This window comes from Chelonoidis abingdonii, chromosome 16 (genome assembly GCF_003597395.2).
Source record: "Chelonoidis abingdonii isolate Lonesome George chromosome 16, CheloAbing_2.0, whole genome shotgun sequence".
NCBI lineage: Eukaryota > Metazoa > Chordata > Testudines > Testudinidae > Chelonoidis > Chelonoidis abingdonii.
This window is the reverse complement of record NC_133784.1, coordinates 12,219,089-12,237,725: the sequence shown is the minus strand read 5'-3', so window position 1 is coordinate 12,237,725 and position 18,637 is coordinate 12,219,089. Positions and strand designations below refer to the sequence as shown.

The 18,637-nt window shown below is 45.6% G+C and overlaps 1 protein-coding gene across 2 annotated transcripts in view; it reads left to right on the top strand.

The window, feature by feature from the left end:
- The window catches only part of PIK3AP1 (phosphoinositide-3-kinase adaptor protein 1), a 79,493-nt gene that overhangs the window by 20,813 nt on the left and 40,043 nt on the right, over nt 1-18,637 (top strand). For both annotated transcript variants that reach the window (XM_032778205.2, XM_032778206.2), the window contains one exon: nt 15,994-16,142. In XM_032778205.2, the coding sequence (XP_032634096.1) occupies nt 15,994-16,142 (149 nt within the window). The remainder of the gene's footprint in view (nt 1-15,993; nt 16,143-18,637) is intronic.

Here is an 18,637-nt window from a genome sequence, read left to right as displayed (position 1 = left end):
TAGAAACCTAGGAAACTCAAAGCTAAAAATGAAACTTAGGAAATCCCATTATTTGAAAGTGGAGATCCACAGTTAAAGTCTCTCAGACAACCTACGCGCTGCTCCTGTTGTGATGCCAGCTGCAATCTTCCCTTCATATCTACTTTGTAAAGCAGGCTAATTTTGGAATAAATGTTTTTTTCCTAAGAGCTTCCAGAAATCCACTACCAGTGGCTAGCCTACATTTGGAAAAAACCACTGTACTGGTGCAGTGACTGTCACTGGCCAGTTTGCTTAGTCTTTTTACATAAGAGTCTGCAGTTTATGGCTGTGTACAGCCTAAATGTAAAGACACCAGTCTATGGACTATCGAGAATAGTTCTCTGCAGTGCACACTTATTGTTAGGGATAGGGATGAAGCCAATTATAGGTTTATGCTTTCTCACCGCATTAGCCTTTTTCCCTTTTCAAATATGCGCTATAATTTCATTATCTAAGTTCAGAAAGTTTGTGTAAGGAGACCTTAACGCTAGCTGACACTCATATAGCTGTTGGCACGCTGAATCAGTGAGAAGTGGTCAAGGATTGCTTTTAGTTTGTGTAAGTCAGGAATCTATGAAGTGCCTCTGTGGACTGTGTATGTCTAAAAGGAGATCTTAGTTTGTGGTCATGGCTGGAAGAAACCCATTTGTTACAGATGGACAAGGTGTTAGTTTGTTTCTCCGGATGCCTCTGTGGGGCATAATTAATGTTCTTTGTGTGCATTAACTGTACATTTTACCTTTATATAACCCCCATCACTTACAGTACAGAACTCTGAAGTTCCTGGGTTTCTAATATCTGTTATTTATAACCACACTGCTTGTAAAGAATGTTTATCCTTCTCTTTCTAATATGTTCACCCAATCACAACTCCTCTTAATGAAGCTGTGTAGGCGTTTCAGGGTTTTACCTACCTGCAAGCTTTGGGAGCATGCTACCCTGCACAGCTTCTACCCCATGGGGCAAATTCCCATAGGACCCCAAAATTGCCTCAAACATCACCACTTTATGTTCCCAGGGCCAGGGCAAAGAAGTGTATCTTGCAGGTCAACACAACACAGCAAAGAAAATTAACATGAGAACTCACAGTTTTCCCCTTGGACCGGAAAAGGGAATCCCATGACAAATGCTGGTCTTGTCGCTTCATGCACTTCTGAAGCCACTCTGATACCATGTTAATAAGGCCAGTTTAAGAACCCGGACAGTGTATTTCCATACAACAGTAGAACTATGCAAGACAGGTTGCTCCACAAGGCCGTGAGAGCCAGAAAATGGCAAGAAGCAGACACTATATGGTCTCTAGGAACTCCTTAGGGCCCCTGGCTCACCAGCCAGCTTAAGTTCCTGTGTTCCTTTGCTCCCATTAGCTCAATATCTTGATTTCTGCCCCTTCCTGTCCCTGATTTGCCTACTTTCATGCCTTCCTGAAATCCAAACGACCTGCTGCAGAGCTTAGCAACAATCATAGGCTTAGTGCGGAAGTCAACATCTGGCCCCCAGTTTCTGGGGATCTCCTAAGAGCCACAGTAGCTCTTGAGGATTTTAAAGAATATAAGGATGCCTATCTGGAGTGAAATCCCCACTGGGAACATGTAGGAATTAGGGGAAGCCAGTGTATGAAGACTCCAGGAAGGGAGCAAGGGTGATGCTAAGACCCAACCGGCCAAGGGGAACTTTGAAACTTCCGTAGGGCTGGAGGGGTCTCTGGGGCCATGTTAAGTTAGAGATGCTTGTGTTGTGCTCTGGTGAGGCACTGCTGCTGGTGGCTGCCCCCTTCCAGATATTCACTCTATAATAGCATCACAGGTCCCATAGCACCATTTTTGTATAGTAAGAGTAAGAAAGCAATTTCTTGCTTCATGGCTCCACGATTCTTCATGCTTCTCCTCGAGCAAAGGAATGGTCATGCCAGAACACATCACGGATCTGTCATTTCTGATGTCCCGTCTCCAGCCATGGCCAGTGCTTGGGCTGTCAGAGGCTGGCACAATCCAGCCATAACACTGGATATAGTAAGAGTCCTCCCACATGACAGATGCAAAGCAGCTACTGCTGCAAAGAGACATGCTACCAAATTCACTGTCCAGCGAGGAGCTCAACACCAAATATGACAAAGCACATCTGTACAAAGCGTTGCAGCAGGCAATAAGATCTACACTGTACATCTGTGGCTCTGTTAGAATGTTGTGGCTGCTGTGGTTTGCAGCAGTGAAAATTTGCATTTAAAAATATTTAATTTGGGTCAACTATTGCTTTTTTAAAATCTCATCCACAAAAGCCACAGTCCAGTCATCGAGGCTATCTTGGACTCTGTTTCTCTTTTTAGGACAATTAGAAATCTATCTGAACCAAAAAGAGAGTGCTTTATATACGTTTAGCTCTTCTGAGAGCTTCTCATTAAGATGTTGCAAGGTAAGGCTGCTTATCTTGAGTTAGTTAAAGTGCAATGTGTGAAGTCCAAGGAATGATCAGAAGAGTAAATACCGACAGTGTTTCAGAAGGAGTCCATTAGCCAACGGGAGATTTCAGAGAAACACTGAATTGTCAGAGTGCCCTGCAACTAAAGATCTCAATACTGACATCCTCACAAGACAGACTATTCTTAGCTTCGTTTGGAGTACAGGAAGTGAACAGAGCCATTTATGCCATCCTTGATGCCTAATATGTGCCAGGCTTTTGGCACCCAAGTTTGAGAAGCTTGAGCTACATGATTTGCCAAAGCTCATGGTCACTAGCAAAGGCAGGAATAGAACTCTGGGACTTGACCGATCATTTGGAGAGCTCTTCTGTACCTACTGGATTATCAAAACCCCAAAATGCACTAAGCTGACTGCGTAGGAAGTGGGGATTCTCTCTCCTGATCAGCCTCCTCATGGTAAGTTTTATACTTAAAGCATGAGACTGGTACCTATGCTGTAGCTTGTGTAGAAATAAACAGCAATTATCCTGGTGTTACATAACTTGGAAGAGTCCTGCCACACTGTGCATCTCAGGCCTCTTGCAATAATGACACACAACTATATACTGAGTTTGTGCCATTAGTGCTTGTTGCTAATCTCCCAAGGCATTTGCTACAATAGTTTGTTTCGTGGGTTGCAAGTAACCCACCATATGGCTCAGACCCACCCCACCTTCAAAGACTATTAGGAAGTCAGAATTTGACTATGGTTTTTCATGATGTTGATGACCCTGGGCATTCATGTCAACAATTAGGCAAACTTGAGGGCCCTCCAGAAGGGAATTCCAAGGCAGACAAAGGGAGAATGAGACTAAGGAGCAGCATTACCCTAACCCTCAATTATTTAAATTTATTACTGGCAAGAAGTGCTGGATTGACAGCCCTGGAAACCCAGGCCCGCCATCTACTCCTGGCCCTCTAATCAGCAGCCAAGATCTGCACTCCTTCCTATTCCTTGTTGCTTTTTCCCTGAGCCTTCTCTTACCTTTCTGGCTTCCCCCCTCTCTGGGTTTATCAGCCTCCAAATTTCTTCCTCCCATGGAGTAACTGGGCTACCTTCTATGGTCCCAACACACCTCCCTTCTGCCAGAGAGTGACTGCAGACTACCACCCTGCAGCCTCCTTCTGTTGCCAGCTATCTGGCTTTATATGGCCCCTTCTGTTCCTGCCCAGCTGAGCCTCATGTCTGATTAATTAATCCCTGCTTCCTAGCTCCTCCTTCAGGTGTTGCTTACAGGTTAATTGGGCCTAATTTACCCTCTCAGGACGAGTGTGGGGAATACACCCCATCACACCTATATAGCAGGACAGGTAGTGCAGGGGTGGGATAGATCCTGAACTCTATCTCAGCGTAAAGATGGAGGAGATGGTGCATCTTTGTTGAAGAAAGTCCATTTTGCTGCAACCATTTGAACTCTGCTTGCAGCCTCGCGGGGTCTTGGCACCCAAACCACTTAGTGACAAGATTTTCAAAAGCATCCGATAAATACTTTCAGGTTAATGGAGTTTTTTGGGGGGTCTGGAAACTCTTCTGTAGTGCTAACATTATAACAAATAAGATGATAGCCCTTGCTTCAAAGAACTTACATCTTAAACAGATGGGAAAGAACTAATCTATGCATTGAATGTTCCTTTATTGTACATATTTACTCAACAGGAAGCCCTGAATCAGTGATGATTATAGCTTGATTTTCGGGACTGGGAAAAATCCCCAGGCAGGCATGTGCTTTTTGATGTGTCGCCTGCTCTTGGTTAAGTGAGGCAGACAGAGTGAACCATCTGTCCCTCACTCTTGAAGTTTGGGGCACACGGTTCATAACAAGATTTTGATATAAACAAATAGACAAAGCCAACTGCAGACTACAACCCAGTCCTATTGCAGCTGCGTCCTCCCTGGAAGAACTTATGCAGGGAGCTGTTCTTCTGCCCAGCTTTCCTTCGAGGGCCTTACTGGTTCTTCAGCTCTCACAGGTGTACATACTGGAGCAAACTCCCTGTCTGCTGGTGTTCAGATGTGGCTACTGCACCCTATCCCAGATCAGCACACTAGGCCTCTGCCCAAAAGGAGCAGTAAGGATAACTGAGTGTCAGGCGAAGCAGGATTCTGCCTGGAAAAATAATGGATGAATAGGGATAGCCCTATCTGGGCTGTAGATGTGTTTACCTGGCGACAGGAGAGGATAGCTCTCCAGCATTACCAAGGGAAGTGTATGGCTAGGTTTGTAAAGAACAGTATTTAATAAATGATCTTGGAGTCATGCCTGGAGGAGGAAGCCTCCTTTCTTGTGCAACTTGGTTGGGTTTGGACGGAAGCCCCTGCTGGATTCAGGCAGGCTGTTGCGCTGCTGATGTCTTTGAAATGTTGCTAGTGGCCCTACTCCGAGAGCAGGACTAAGAACATGAGAATGACCATAATGGGTCAGACCAACTGTCTATCCCAGTATCCTGTCTTCTGATAGTGACCAGGGCCAGATACGTCAGAGTGAATGAACGGAACAGCAATTTTGAGTGATCCATTTCCTGTCAACCAGTCCCAGTTTCTAGCAGTCAGAGGTTTAGGGATACCCAGAGCATGGGGTTGCATCCCTGACCATCTTGGCTAATAGTCATTGATGGACCTATCCTCCATGAACTTCTCTAATTCTGTTTTGAACTTAGTTATACTTTGGCCTTCACAACATCCCCTGGCAACAAGTTCCACAGGTTGACTGTGCATTGTGTGAAAAAATACTTCCTTTTGTTCATTTTAAACCTGCTGCCTATTAATTTCATTGGGTGACCCCTGGTGCTTGTGTTATGAGAAGGAGTAAATAACAATTCCTTATTCACTTTCTCGACACCATTCACGATTTTATAGACCTCTGTCATATCCCTCCTCAGCCATCGCTTTTGTAAGCTGAACACCCCAGTCATTTTAATCTCTTCTTGTATGGAAGCTGTTCCATCCCTCTAATCACTTTTGTTGCCCTTCTCTGTACTTTTTCCAGTTCTAATATATCTTTTTTGAGATGGGGCGACCAGAACTGCACGTGCGGTATTCAAGGTGTGGGCAAACCATGGATTTATATAGTGGCCTTACCATATTTTCTGTCTTATCTATCCCTTTCCTAATAGTTCCTAACATTCTGTTAGCTTTTTTGACTGCCACTGCACATTGAGCTGATGTTTTTAGAGAACTGTCTACAATGACTCCAAGATCTTTTCTTGGGTGGTAACAGCTAATGTAGAGCCCATCATTTTATATGTAGAATTGGGATTATGTTTTCCAATGTGCATTACTTTGCACTTATCAATATTGAATTTCATCAGTCATTTTGTTGCCCAGTCAACCAGTTTTGTGAGATCTCTTTGTAAATCTTAGCAGTTTGCTTTGGAATTAACTATCTTGAATAATTTTGTATTGTCTGCAAACTTTGCCACCTCACTGTTTACCCCTTTTTCCAGATCATTTATGAATATGTTGAACAGCACTGGTCCCAGTACAGACCCCTGGGGGACACCACTATTTACCTCTCTCCATTCTGAAAACTGACCATTTATTCCTATCCTTTGCTTCCTATTTTTTAACCAGTTACTGGTCCTCAAGAGGACCTTCCCTGTTATCCCATGATTCCTTACTTTACTTAAGAACATTTGGTGTAGGACTTTGTCAAAGACTTTCTGAAAGTCCAGGTACACTGTAGCCACTGGATCGCCTTTGTCCACGTGCTTGTTGACACACTGAAAGACTTCTAATAGATTGGCGAGGCTTGATTTCCCTTTACAAAAGCTGTATTCACTCTTCCCCAACATATTGGCTTCATCTATGGGTCTGATAATTCTGTTCTTCACTATAGTTTCTACCAATTTGCTTGGTAATGACATTAGGCTTACAACTCTGTTGTTGCCAGGATCACCTCTAGACCCTTGTTAAAAAATTTGGCATCACATTAGCTGTCCTCCAGTCATCTGGCACAGAGACTGATTTAAATGATAGGTTACATACCACTTTTAGTACTTCTGCAATTTCATATATAAGTTCCTTCAGAACTCTTGGGTAAATACCATCTGGTCTTGGTGACTTATTACTGTTTAATTTGTTAATTTGTTCCAAAACTGCTAATTTACCAGTGAGAACTGCAACTTCATAAGGATTTTGGAAAATAGCAGTGTTCTCAATTTCCTTTTCATTCACATCCTTTTCCAGAGGAGGAGGCTGTCAATATTCATGTGCTTTGTTAGGAAACCTGCTGAACATCTTTGGCTATATCTGCACTTACGGTGGTGCATAGAGTACAGACACTGCATGCTCAGCTAACATGGTATAAATAGCAGTGCAGACAGTGAGGCATGGCGTAGGTGGGTAGAGTACAGACATGCCAGAACCACAGGGTATATATCCTAAATGGTTCTCTACACTCCCAAGCCAGGCCTTCCCATCTACTATTTTTAGCAGTGTAGTGCCCCGCTGCTTCCCTGTTGCCAGAGCCTATCCCCACTGCAGTGAAAGAATCTGGCAGCGGGGAGAGGCTCTGACGAGGTCTGTGAGTAGAATTTAGTCACTGGCTTAATCCAGCTCCCCACACTGTTCCATTGTTTGTGCAGGGAGGACTCTCTCCTCAGGCACTCTGCCATCCCTACCAAGCCGCCTGTGCAGATACAGGCTTGGTGTGTGGGCTGTGACAGGTCTACAGATTCCTCGGGCGCCACTGTGGGTGTGCTGCCAACAACTACTCGATAAGCAGTGAAACAATCCTGATGAGGTTAACTTGTCCTCTCAATTCCCCTTGATTTGCTTTATAAGCAAAGACTGGTGCATGTTTAGACTATAAGCTGTGTGGAGAAAGTGTGGGAGAGGCCTATATTTTTGGGCAAATGCATGACTCGGTTTACGCAGTCACTTTGTGTGCTGACCTACCATAAGTACCGACTTTTATTTTCCCCAAGGGTGCTCCACCCCACCCTGTCCCTGCTCCAACCCCTCCCCCGAGGCCCCCCCATGCCTGCCACTCACTGCTCTCCGCCCACCCGCAAGCGCCTTCCCCAGCTTCCAAACAGCTGATCCGCGGCCCCGCCAAACAGCTGTGGCTGCTGGGCGCTAAGCTGGTGGGAGTCTGGGAGCACCCATGGAGGCAGTGCCGATGTGACCAGGAGGTCTGAAGACGTTAATTCCTCCTCTCAGGTAAGGTGAGTAAGGGATGGGTAAGGCCCTTTGTTTTGTTTTTGTTTTTTTAAATTTCCCAGGAATTTATTGGGTTTTATTAAAAAATGGGAGAAAATTGGGAAAAAGAGTAGATGATAGGGGAAGGGTGCCCAGTACTTATGGGGGAGGGGGATGGCTGATACTCCCCACATAGCAGTTGAGGAAGCATTCTACTCCCTGCAGCAGCAGTCAGGAGTCCTTGGCTGCTGGGACCTGGCCCCCTGCCCATTTTGCTCCCCCACTTCATAGGGGTAGTGGAGAAGGCCACGCTGTAGGGCTGGGCTCAGGAGTGGAGTGGAAGGCTGTGACCCTTGAACAATGGCTCCCTCCTGCCCTCAGCCTTTCACCGCGGCCCATCTGCTTCCCCTGTGAAAAATTCCCGGATCCAAAAAAAGCCACAATTAGGGTGAAAATTGATAAAAACCAAGATTTTTTTGGGTGGAAACTTGGTAAATACCTGCTGCTTCCCCTTCTACTTGTGGCTGCTCATTTTACCAGTATCTTCTGCTTCTCTTTATTCCAGTCCATGTTTTCCTCCTCACTTTCTCTTCTCCGGTACCTAGACCTCCTGGTTTTTGTGGCTGGCTTTTTGTTGATCACAGTGGTCTCAGAAGTGCAGCGTTTGCAAGTTTGTAGGGAGAGGGTTCATCCTCACACAAAGGCATTTGGGGGTGGGGTGGGTAGAGAATTATGGTGGGACTGAGGGCTGGAACGGGGAGGAGGGGTTCAGGGGGCCATGGCCTCACCACTTTAAAAGTGGATAGGCTATGCCCGCCAAGTTTTATGGGCCGTAAGGGTGAGCAAGGAGGAAGAGAGGGCAAAGAGGAGTGAGCAGGGGGGCAGGGTCTTGGGTGGAAGAGGCAGCACAGGAGCAGGGCCCTGGGGGAATGGGTGGCGTGGGGAGTCGGGGGGAAAGGGGGTGATGCGGGGGAAGGGGTGGCATGGGGGGAGGGGCCATGGTGTGGGCGCCAGTTGCTCTCCCCCACTTTTAGAGAGTTTCTGATTGAGGGGAGTTGTAGTTCAGGAACCATGCTAAAGCATGCTGGGAAGGAATGCCAAAGAACATAAGGAACAGACTTCCGTCAGACTGGGATGAGGCAGGACCTGGTGTGGGCTCTCCAAGGCTGGGAAACCATCTAGGAAGACCTTGGATGAGACCTGGAGAGAGGCAGGGTATAGTAGGTGGTTGTAGGCACAGGGGCTGGGGAAGGGAATGCAGATGGAGCACTAGCTTCTGTCTCGAGGTCTGTAACTGGAGCTTCCGGGGGAGGAAGCCAGCCCCTTCCTCTCTTGTATCAATAGTGGGGAGGATCTGGACAGGTTTGGGGAGAAATGGCTATTGAACTAGCCTCAGGAGAGAAACTGGTGCCAGCTCTGCATCAACAGGGGTGAAGGCAGTGGTCTGAGGGCCCAGGACGTGTTCTGAGTTTGAAGTCCTGTTTGCCCTGAATAGGGGGACTTGTGGCTTGTCTGGAGGGCTGAACCACATCAAAGGAGGGCTGAACCACCAAGCTAGAGGAGCACAAGGGAGCTAAGGTATCCCATCGCTGCCAAGTAAGAACCTCTTACATTGAGGTATTGAGGTTTGAAATTCTGTCTCTAGTGGTGTCCACACTAGAGACTTTCTTAAAAATGTCTCGCTGTAGCAAGCACTCTGGGAGCATGAGCATGGAGCATGCTAGTGGTGTGTTTACCTGTTACACTCGTACCCTGAGTGATAGAAGCTAAAGTGCCAATGGCATGGCCTATGCTAGAGCTCCTACCATAGCCACAAGCTGTGGCATTTCAGTGGTGAGAGCAGTGATAGGAATTTTAAGGAAAGTCTATTGGAGATACTGCCTCTGTGCCTAGTTTTTCCACCTGTGAAATGTTACCTCACAGGGATCAATGAAATGTTTGCAGAGGGCTTTGCACTTGGACAGCATGTTTAATCTGAGACTCTCAAAGTATTTATTAACCAGCTGTGGGTAACCACCTATCTCACCTATAAGATAAAAAATATCTTCTCCCAATCCAGATGTACATTTGTGTGTGTGTATGTGTGTGGGGTTTCCGAACTCCTCTACAACCTCACCTTTATGCTGAGCTTTTCTGCTAACTAGTCTGCCCTGTGTTACTGTTCTTCTCTCTTCGTCCTGGAGGCAAGTACAACGAGGACAGGGCCTTGCTTTTCCAGCTGTAATTTTGCCAAAGTTCCTTGTCACTTCTAGGATTTTACCAAGTTTCTGGCAAATACAGCTGGGTTTGCCCAGTTAGATCTGAACTCAGTGTCCAAGTGGAGGTGCTGGTCCACATGTAGGCTTTCACACTCATCCTGGGAGTATTGACACTAAATTGGCTGCTCTTTAATCATGCTACCTTAGCTGGGAAAGAAGCACTGTATGGAGAAAAATGTGTCCAAAGATCACCCATAAGGGCGCAAGCTTAGCGAATTAATTACTCAGCCTGTCTGGCTGGTTAATGCTAAGTCCTGTGAACCGTATTAATATCCAGAGGCTGAAGTACTCTGGACAAGTTGCAGACTCTTTCAGTCAGCTCACATGCGTAAATTCTAAGTACTAAGAAACCACAGCTGTCAGCTCCATGCAGATAAAATCAGTGAAGTCAGGAGGAAATGGATGACAGACCGGATGTATGTTCTGTGCGTAACAATATTCAGTATATTAAAATAACTCAATGCTTCCCATTGGCTTATATTTCTAGTAAACAGTTAGCATAGCAGGTGGCCAGATCAAGTTTTTCTCAGGTTTTTGACTGGGGGCTACAGATGCACACTGAAATCACACAGCCCAGCTGGCTGTGAAACTGAGGGGGAGGGCTTGGCTGGGATGGGAGAGACACTGCATGGAGTTGTTCTCTGAGATGTTCAGCTACTAGCACTGCCTGGATGTCCATCCTTCAAAAGGAAATGCAGTGGGGTTTGTAGGACCATAGTTCCTTGCCTGACTGCAGTTCTCATGGATACTTCAGAAGCAGTCAGGCCTGGTTTTGGGGTAGTTTATTTGAAGGAGAGCAGAAAGGATCCTTCCATACCAAGACAGAAATTAGTGTTTCACCTGTGAGTTGTTGAATACAATAATTACTGACAGGGGAAGCTCAATTCAGGTATTACCTTAATGATCAAGGGATCAGACCCTCTCAGTTGTGGTCTCTCTTATCTGGATGTATAATTATACCAATTTTGCAAATATAGATGGTGGCATAGAGAGGATTGGGTCACTCTTCAGGTGCCTGGATGGTGTAATGAGGCCAGCTCTGCCTGTTCCTTTGGTACTGTGCGCAGTTGAATAATTCATTTCCAAAGTTCCCCCAGGTGGCTGCTCCATAAGCAGTTAATCCAGTAACTGATTAACATGGCTCACTCTGTTTTCACTCTACCTAATAGCTCTGTTTCCATAGCCTCCAGTCAGGTGACAGGACTAGGACTATGAGGAAATGCCCAACAAGATCAAACCATTCAGAAGCTTTAACAAATCCCAAATATTATTGTCAGATGGCTCTCCTTGACCACTATTTACATAGAATCATAGGGCTGGAAGGGACCTCGCAAGGTCATCTAGGCCAGTCCCCTGCACTCATGGCCAGATTAAGTATTAGCTAGACCATTCCTGACAGGTGTTTGTCTAACCTGCCCTTAAAAATTTCCAATGACAAAGATTCCACAACCTCCCTTGGCAATTTATATCAGCACTTAACCACCCAGAGAGTTAGGAAGTTTTTCCTAATGTCCAATCTAAACCTCCCTTCCTGCAATTTAAGCCCACTGTGCTTCTTGTCCTACCCTCAGAGGTTAAGAAGAACAATTTTTCTCCCTCCTCCTTGTAACAACCTTTTATGTACTTGAAAACTGTTATGTCTCCCCCACTCCCCCACCACAGTCTTCACTTTTCCAGACTAAACAAACCCATTTTTTTCAATCTTCCCTCATAGTTCATGTTTTCTAGACCAGGGGCTCTCAACCTTTTTCTTTCTGAGGCCTCCCCACAACATGCTATAAAAACTCCATGGCCCACTTGTGCCATAACAACTGTTTTTCTGCATAGAAAAGCCAGGATCAGTGTTAGGGGGTAGGGCCCCATGCCGCGGGGGACCCCATGAAGCTAAGTCAGTTTCAGCCTGGGGTGTCAGGGCTCGGGGCCCCAGACTTCAACCCCATGTAGTGGGTCTTCGACTTTCTGCCCTGGGCCCCAGCAAGTCTAATGCCAGCCCTGCTTGATGGACCCCCTAGAACTTCCTTGCGGCCTCCCAGGGGGCCCCGGACCCTGAGAACCACTGTTCTAGACCTTTCGTCACACTGTTCTAGACCTTTTGTCATTTTTGTTGCTCTTCTCTGGATTTTCTTTAGTTTGTCCACATCTTTCCTGAAATGTGGTGTCCAGAATTGGACACAATACTCCAAATTGAGGCCTAACTAGTGCAGAGTAGAGAGAAAGAATTATTTCTTGTGTCTTGCTTACAACACTCCTGCTAATACATCCCAGAGTGCTGTTTACTTTTTTCCACAACATTGTTACACTGTTGACTCATATTTAGCTTGTGATCTACTATGATCCCCAGATCCCTTTCTGCAGTTCTCCTTCCTAGACAGTCATTTCTCATTTTGCATGTATGCAACTGAGTGTCCTTTCTAAGTGGAGTACTTCACATTTGTCCTTACTGAATTTCATCCTATTTACTTGAGACCATTTCTCCAGTTTATCTTGATCATTTTGAATTTTAATTCTATCCTCCAAAGCACTTGTAGCCCCTCCCAGCTTTGTAGCTGTGAGCGTACAATTCAATAAACTAGAGAGGCCTGAATTGTTTCTTTTATGGACACTGTGCTGATAGTCCACATTTTATTGTGCTCATCTAGGTCTTTGAAATTCTGTCTAATCTCATCTCAGCCAATCTTCCTGGTGCTGAGGCAATCTATGTGGGCTTGTGGTTCTTGGGGATTGCCTTTAGTACCTTAAAGACAGGTGCAGCACCTTCCAGTTCTCACAGCTGCTAACAAAAAGATGCAGAGTTCCTTCAGCTCTGCCCGAACCCCGCAACTACAAAGGTACAGTGAAACCCTGCTATAACATGATGTTTGGAGTCCAAAAACTTCCATCGCGCTAAATGCCGGGGTCGCATTATAGCGGGGTTTGTCAGTGGTCCCCAAGGCGGTCCATTGATGTGCGCTGCCTCGTGCCCCTAGTGCCTAGTACCCAGCAGGGGAGAGGAGCCGTGGCTCCCCGCCTGCCAGGGACAGAAAACTCCGGGGCTGCGGACGCTGGTGCTCTCTGTCCTGAGCAGGTGGGGATCTGCGACTCATCTTGAAGCCTCTTGAAACTCAACATTAACAAGTCACCGGGACCCGATGGCATTCACCCAAGAGTTCTGAAAGAACTCAAAGAACTATTAACTAAGGTTTGTAACCTGGTCCTTTTAATCGGCTTCGGTACCAATGACTGGAAGTTAGCTAATGTAACACCAATATTTAAGGGCTCTAGAGGTGATCCCAGCAATTACAGACCGGTAAGTCTAACGTCGGTGCCAGGCAAATTAGTCAAAACAATAGTTAAGAATAAAATTGTCAGACACATAGAAAAACACAAACTGTTGAGCAATAGTCACATGGTTTCTGTAAAGGAATCGTGTCTTACGAATCTATTAGAGTTCTTTGAAGGGGTCAACAAACATGTGGACAAGGGGATCCAGTGGACAATGTTACTTAGATTTCCAGAAGCCTTTGACGAGGTCCCTCACAAAGGCTCTTACGTAAATTAAACTGTCATGAGATAAAAGAAAGGTCCTTTCATGTATTGAGAATTGGTTAAAGACAGGGAACAAAGGGTAGGAATTAATGGTAATTTCTCAGAATGGAGGGGGTAACTAATGGTGTTCCCCAAGGGTCAGTCCTAGGCCAATCTTATTCAATTTATTCATAAATGATCTGGAGAAAGGGGTAAACAGTGAAGTGGCAGTTTGCAGATGATACTAAACTACTCAAGATAGGTAAGACCAAAGCAGATTGTGAAGACTTCAAAAAGATCTCACAAAACTAAGTGATTGGCAACAAAATGTCAAATGAAATTTAATGTGGATGAATGTAAAGTAATGCACATTGGAAAAAAATAACCCCAACTATACATACAATGTGATGGGGCTAATTTACTGCAATAAGTCAGGAAAAAGATCTTGGAGTCATCGTGATAGTTCTCTGAAGATGTCCACGCAGTGTACAGAGCCGGTCAAAAAGCAAACAGGAGTTAGGAATCATTAAAAAGGGGACTGAGAATAAGACTGAGAATATATTATTGCCCTATATAAATCCATGGTACGCCCACATCTTGAATACTGTGTACAGATGTGGTCTCCTCACCTCAAAAAGATATTCTAGCATTAGAAAAGATTCAGAAAAGGGCAACTAAATGATTAGGGGTTTGGAGAGGGTCCATATGAGGAAGATGAAAGAGGCTAGGACTCTTCAGCTTGGAAAAGAGGAGACTAAGGGGGGATATGATAGAGGTATATAAAATCATGAGTGATGTTGAGAAAGTGGATAAGGAAAAGTTATTTACTTATACCCATAATAGAAGAACTAGGGGGTCACAAATGAAATTAATAGGCAGCAGGTTTAAAACAAATAAAAGGAAGTTCACGCAGTGCACAGTCAACTTGCGGAACTCCTTACCTGAGAAGGTTGTGAAGGCTAGGACTATAACAACGTTTAATAGAGAACTGGATAAATTCATGGTGGTTAAGTCCATAAATGGCTATTAGCCAGGAAGGGTAAGGAATGGTGTCCCTAGCCTCTGTTCGTCAGAGGATGGAGATGGATGGCAGGAGAGAGATCACTTGATCATTGCCTGTTAGGTTCACTCCTTCTGGGGCACCTGGCATTGGCCACTGTTGGTAGACAGATACTGGGCTAAATGGACCTTTGGTCTGACCTGGTACGGCTGTTCTTATGTTCTTATGAAGCAAAAGAGAAGCCGCAGCCCCACGCCTGCAGGGGACAGAGAACTCTGGGGCTGCGGGGGCCGGTGCTCTCTGTCCCTGGCAGGTGGGGAGCCGTGGCTGCTCCTGAAGCGGGAGGGAAGCCATGGCCCCCCACCTGCTGGGGACAGAGAACTCCGGCCCCCACTGTCCTGGAGAAGCCAGAGAGAAGCTGCGGCCCCACGCCTGCTGGGGACAGAGAGCACCGGTGCCCGCAGCCTCGGAGTTTTCTGTCCCTGGCAGCTTCTCTCCCCTGCCATGATGTTGGGGGCCATTGGTACAGTACCGTACTGTATTATACCTTAAAGGGGAGCCAACTTGTGATCGCATTATATGCAATTTCACTTTATGGCGAGGCGCGTTATTGTGAGGTTTGACTGTAGTTTTAGTCCTGTTTTTGTAACTGTGAATTCAGTTCACAGGGGAGTCCTCTGCGTTTTAAATCTTTTTATTACCCTGTAAAGTTACCTTCCATCCTGATTTTGCAGGTGTGATTCTTTTACTTTTTTCTTTATAATAAAGTTCTTCTTTTAAGAACCTGATTGATTTTAGTGTTCTAAAGATAAAGGGTCTGGACTGTACTCACATTGCTAAGGGAATTAGTTGGCATATTATTCTCAAGCCTCCCCAGGAAAGGGAGTGAAGGAGCTTGGGGGGATATGTTGGGGGGATAGGGATTCCAAGGGACCATCCCCTGAATTTTTGTGTAAATCACTTGTTAGTGTCAGCAAGGACAAGGAAAGGAATTTGTATCTTGGGGAAGTTTTTAACCTAAGCTGGTAGAATATAAGCTTAGGGGTCTCCATGCAGGTCCCCACATCTGCAGCCCAGAATTCAGAGTTGGAGGGGACTGATAACAGAGACTGATTGGGTTGGAGTAGAAAGAGTGGATCCAATAGTCTGATATAAATCTCTGTGGTGAGCAATACAAATAGGCCCTCAAAAGCAGGCTCATCATTGGCGCTAAGGGGGATCAATTATCCTTTAATTGCTTTGGGAGAGGAGTGTGCACTGTTAGAATCAGCCCAGCTGATGACCAAATTCCTGTAACTGATGTTTACGTATAGTGTTATTTTCATATGAATGGGGCTGTTGAATAAGCATATTCAGTGCCGCTACAGCAGGTCTGTGGAGCTGTATGTCTCTGTGACCAAATGCAAACCAACCCCAGACATCCCGTTACAGGAATAAATGAGGAAACTTGGTCGATTCCCCTTTTTTCAACTAGTCTTCTTTTCTGAGTTCTTGTTTAAGAATTTCAGCAGGTTCTCTTTTAGAATACTTTGAGGTTTGTGTGTTTCTCCATGCATCCGTATATTATTGATGCATGAGAATGGCCTAATGGGATTCTCTCTGCTTTGTGTAGACTCTGGCTGCGATTCTGTGACTGATACAGAGGCAGAAGACGAGAAAAATCCAGTTTATTCCAGGAAACTTGCAATGAGTCAGCAGCATGAGACATCCGAGAGCACCCTGGGAGACCTGGTGGTGCAGCCTGACCGCATACACTGTGGGGTACAGTATGTCCATTTCCTCTAGAGTTCTCGACATGGGATTGTACTGTGCATTAGTGGCTAGTGCTCTACATTGACATGCTGGAGACCCAAGCTCAGTTATTTTCCTTCAGCCCCACCCCCAGTGTCTCCATCTCCTGAGATTCCTTCCCGCAGCCCAGGAGCAATACTGTAACACTCAGTGTCCTACGGTTGTCCTGGCTGCACTGTAACTCCTCTGATGAAGACTTAAACAGGGTTGCCACCCAACCTGAAGGTTGTGGAAGTGGCTCAGGCTTTTATGGGCTTAGTCAGGTTGGTGGGATATAATAAGTCGTGGTGGACTATATTCAGGTTCTGGGGTTAACACACCATTTTGTAAGGGTCCCAAGGCACTTCCTGCAAATTTTCTGGATCAGTTTCCTGTCTCTTCTGAAAGACAGCATTTCTGTCAGCACAGCTCATCTCCCTCGCCTCTTCCCACAAATGGAGAGTACTGTACATATGCCCCAGCAAACTCTGTCACAAGAGTACCACCTAATGGAGCACCAACTTCACTTCCCTCCGTATCTGGGGGTATATGTTCTGGTCTGACCCAGCCTGATACTGCTCAGTTTGAGATCTGATGTCCATACAGCTTGAGGTACTGACTGTTACAGGAGACTTGAAAAACCCAACAGCTAAGCAGCACTGCAGTGTTGCAATGTGACCACCAGTTTATGTTATTTCCTTTTCATGCATTGTGGAAAAGGTGCCAGCTTAGCTTTTTAGTGCAATGAAACAAGGGCAGCAACTCGATATGTTTCCATACTTGTCACGGTGTGGCCAACTCCTAGGCTTTTATAGTTTCTCCATATTTGGAGTCTGTTTTAAAGCCCCAGCTCCTGGAGTCATGTGACCATGGGACACTCAGCTTTTATTTAGAGTTTCTAGGCTTCATGGTTGCAGAGAAGCTTGAAAACATGAGCCATAAAAGCACAGATTACTAGGCAACTGAGAATCCAAAATCCGTTTAACAAGAATTTTTAAGCCATTCATGATATTTTTGCAACCGACTCTTGATTTTTGGATGCTAGAGGTTGGCGGTATTGCTGTCACCTCGTCTAAAATGGCTTTACCATACTGGGCATTTCTGGAACAGATGCACAGTTACAAAATATGCTCCCATGTTCAGAGAGGGGCGGAGAGGGTGGTGGGTCTGAAACATACTCTTAGGCCTTTGCTTCCAGATCTGCGGGTGCTGAGAATGACAGAGGTGAAACTCGCAACTCCTGTGGCTGGGACAAGGGTTTGTTTAACTGCAGCAGCCATGATCCCTACTGGTCACTATGTGTAACTGAATTTGAGCTTCTAATGGAGTTCTAAGCTTTACCTACCTGTAGCAGCACAAGGCTGTGTGTGGTGGCGTCTGAACATGCTGGAACGTAGGAGAACGAATGCTGCTGTTGAACTGGAGTGGTGCCCTGTGTGGCAGAAACATTCCTTAGTGGGACGGAACGGGGGTGGGAATAGATTCAAAGGAAATAGTTGATTGTGTTTTGTGAAACATTCTCGCCTGTGACTGAGGCCTAAGATCTTTGTGTGATCTCCTCACTATGACTGACGTGGAGACAACCTCACCACAAAGAGCAAAGTTAACTGGGCAGCCTCAAGATCTTGTGGGATGGAGCATCTTGAAAAAAGAAAGCTGGGGTACGTTTGGAACTTCCTGGACAGCTGTAAGTGCCACATCCATGGGAACGATGCCGCTAGCACCCCTGTGCATTTACTGGGCAATCCATCATCTCAGGGCATTTCCAGGTTACATCAGAGCCTCATGTGTTACCAGCACTCTACATGCTATAAAGCTTTATCCATTTCTAGTGCCTTCCACATGGTGATAACAAGCCTTCATGAATGAAGCCTCACAACAACGTGTGCTGTAGGTAACTCACCTCTGCCTTTGTTTCCTCATGTTTAAAATGAGGATAAGTGCATTGTCCGAGATGTCACTGGCAATGGCTAGGAATCTCGAACTCATGGCATGGTACAATCATAGATGATCTAAGGCTGAGGGGGAAATCAGAAGCTGAGGTAGGCTTTCTCTGTCATCTTTGGTACCTAGAATGGCTGAATGCTCTGCTTTTAATAGGCTCTATCCCACTGGCATGGCTGAGAGAGCCTGGTCTTCTGCATAAGAGACTGTGAGTGTGAAAAAGACCTACAGGATACTGGTAGATTACAATCACTGTAGTAGATGACCTGTTAGTGTAACAAAATGCTTAAGTGATTACATTTAAGGTACTGGTGATCTTTAAAGCCTTGGCTATGTGAGAAAAGAGTAACACTATCTTTACTTTACAGCATATAAGATGTTAGATGCTCATACCCTGTGTTGGCAGACTAAGATTGGCTGGGTGTCTTATTAGTCCCTAGGATAATATTCTCCAGGGCTGGCAGTAAGATCCTTCACCTGAGAGTCTGGGCCAGGAATTCACTCCCCTTCACAGTTCAGCAGGGCCGAAGCCGAGTGAGAGT